The sequence below is a fragment of the Herpailurus yagouaroundi genome, unplaced genomic scaffold (genome assembly GCF_014898765.1).
Source record: "Herpailurus yagouaroundi ecotype Mexico unplaced genomic scaffold, PumYag 212, whole genome shotgun sequence".
NCBI classification, from domain to species: Eukaryota; Metazoa; Chordata; class Mammalia; order Carnivora; family Felidae; genus Herpailurus; species Herpailurus yagouaroundi.
In genome coordinates, this window is record NW_024412443.1 from 2,608,717 (window position 1) to 2,611,316 (window position 2,600).

The 2,600-nt window shown below is 45.8% G+C and overlaps 1 protein-coding gene across 1 annotated transcript; it reads left to right on the forward strand.

Moving 5' to 3' along the window:
• Positions 1–1,198: 1,198 nt before the first annotated feature.
• On the forward strand, positions 1,199–2,146 carry LOC121016669 (putative olfactory receptor 2W6). The gene has a single exon (XM_040454389.1). It carries the CDS (start codon positions 1,199–1,201, stop codon positions 2,144–2,146), a length of 948 nt encoding a protein of 315 aa, XP_040310323.1.
• The last annotated feature ends 454 nt before the right edge of the window (positions 2,147–2,600 follow it).

Consider the following 2,600-nt stretch of genomic DNA (forward strand, 5'->3'; position numbering starts at 1 on the left):
AGAGATTATGGCAAATCAGAATACACAGCTGGCACCAGGTTTCCCTGCACTCTTGGTTTCTTTGTCCTAATACCAACAAACGTGTGCTTTCCGTGGTCTGCTGGGACCTTTGCTGGTGGGGAGGCTGTTTGGCCTCTATCAAATGCGCTTCAAACACGTGAACCAATTTTCCCTGTGTGGCACACAGACCCCTCAGACCCTGCCTGTTCCTGAAGATTCACCCTGCTTCCTTGCCAGAGCACCACGAGGCACTGAGCTCTGGGAACTTCAGATTCTGTACCTCATTGTTTATAGAATCCTGGTGGTTTTGAAACCCTCTCCTTTCTCACCATCAATTGTTTTGGGGGAACTGATTTCTTGTTCCCTCCCCAGTGAGTGTTTTCACTCTTTCTTTTTCTCTCCAGCAACTTTCAGGGCGGATTGCTTTTCTTAATCCCAATGCACCACACTCTCCCCTTTTCTCCTTCTCTGTCCTGTCTCTGCAAAAACAATACCTTACACTCTGTGACTTTTCCCTCCTTCAGTTCACCTCCTCACACACATAACTGTCAAATTCTGTGACTCAAATTATGCAGATTATTGCATTAAACCTCAGATCGATTTACTAGATGTTCAAAATGGTTTGGTAGTGATATACCTATGTTTCACAGACCAGGCAACTCAGGGTCTCCATGCTGATTCACCATTTTAACTCTTCTTTCCAAAGAAGACTTTTTTTTTTTAATTTTTTTTCAACGTTTATTTATTTTTGGGACAGAGAGAGACAGAGCATGAACGGGGGAGGGGCAGAGAGAGAGGGAGACACAGAATCGGAAACAGGCTCCAGGCTCTGAGCCATCCGCCCAGAGCCTGACGCGGGGCTCGAACTCACGGACCGTGAGATCGTGACCTGGCTGAAGTCGGACGCTTAACCGACTGCGCCACCCAGGCGCCCCAGAAGACTTTTTTTTTAAAGATGTATCCACTTATCTCACTTAACCAGGTTAGAAGATATAGAGGCAAAAGTTACAGCTTCCATCACTTTACAGACAAATATTTTTAGCCCCTCACCTTATAATTCCAGGCAATGCACAAGCACGTGTCCCAGTTAAATAGGTGGAACAAAACTATTTTCTTGGTAAAAAATGTGGTGCCTCATTTTCTATATGAGTGATAACACATGTTAGCTTCCCTAAACAGGTTTATCAAGCCAAGTGTGATGGAAAGAAATGAAAGCTCTAGAAACTTCATTCTGCTTGGATTCTCTGACCGGCCAAAGCTGGAGATGGTCTTGTTTTTCACTAACATGGTGTTTTACTTTCTGGCTGTCATGGGCAACTCGACTATCATCTTCCTGTCCGTGGTGGACCCTCGGCTGCACAGGCCAATGTACTTCTTCCTCTGCAACCTGTCCCTCCTGGATCTCTGCTACACCTCTAGCAGCATTCCTCAGATGCTGGTCAACCTCTGGGGCCCACAAAAGACCATTACCTATATGGGCTGTGTCATACAACTCTTTGCATTCTTGTCTGTGGGTGGCATTGAATGCATTCTTCTTTCTGTCATGGCCTATGACCGCTTTGTGGCTGTTTGCAAGCCTCTTCACTACATGACCATCATGCACCCACAGCTATGCCTGCGACTGGCAGCCTGTGCCTGGCTCACTGGGATTGCCAATTCCATCCTCATGTCCCCAGTGACAATGTCCTTGAAGCGGTGTGGTCACCATCACATCAACCACTTTGTGTGTGAGATGCCAGCCATCATCCACATTTCCTGCGTGGACACTAGGCGTGTTGAAGGCCTGGTTTTCTTCCTGGCCATCCCCATTGTCCTGGTGCCCCTCGCCATGATACTGGTTTCCTATGGCTACATTATAGCCACAGTTCTGCGGATCCGGTCTGCAGCTGGGAGGCACAAGGCCTTCAACACCTGCTCTTCCCACATGATTGTAGTGTCTCTCTTCTATAGCACTATAATCTACATGTACATGCAGCCTGGGAATGTGGCAAGCCAGGACCAGGGCAAGTTCCTAACCCTCTTCTACTGTCTGGTGACCCCCACTCTGAATCCTTTCATCTACACACTGAGAAACAAAGATGTGAAGGGAGCCATGTGGAAGGTTCTTGGGAAAGACCACAGCCTGTTGGATGCAATAGGGCACTGATGCGGCAGGTATCACTCATCCTGAGATACTTATTGTCCATGAAAACTCTTTGTTCCAGGGTAATAACTATGCACAATGTCATATCAGATGCTAGAATGTGAACAGAACAAGGTCTTCTCTCTTTCAGGGATCCTAAACTAAATAACTTGTATCTTTGCTTGCCGGTAGATGGAGAGAACCCCTGTGTCTTTCCAAGTGACAGACTCAAAAGATAATGTGCTGGTGGAAAAAAATGCTACTTCCTCTTTGCTTAGTGGGGTTTATAGGGTGATAATTATTTCTTTGCAGCTAACTTTAGACTATGATTCCAGAAAACTATAATGTGACTATTAAGTCAGATCTATTTATTTATTTATTTTAAATTTTGAATGTTTATTAACTTTTGAGAGAGAGAGAACAGGGGAGGGGCAGAGAGAGAGGGAGACACAGAATTTGAAGCAAGCTCCAGGCTCTG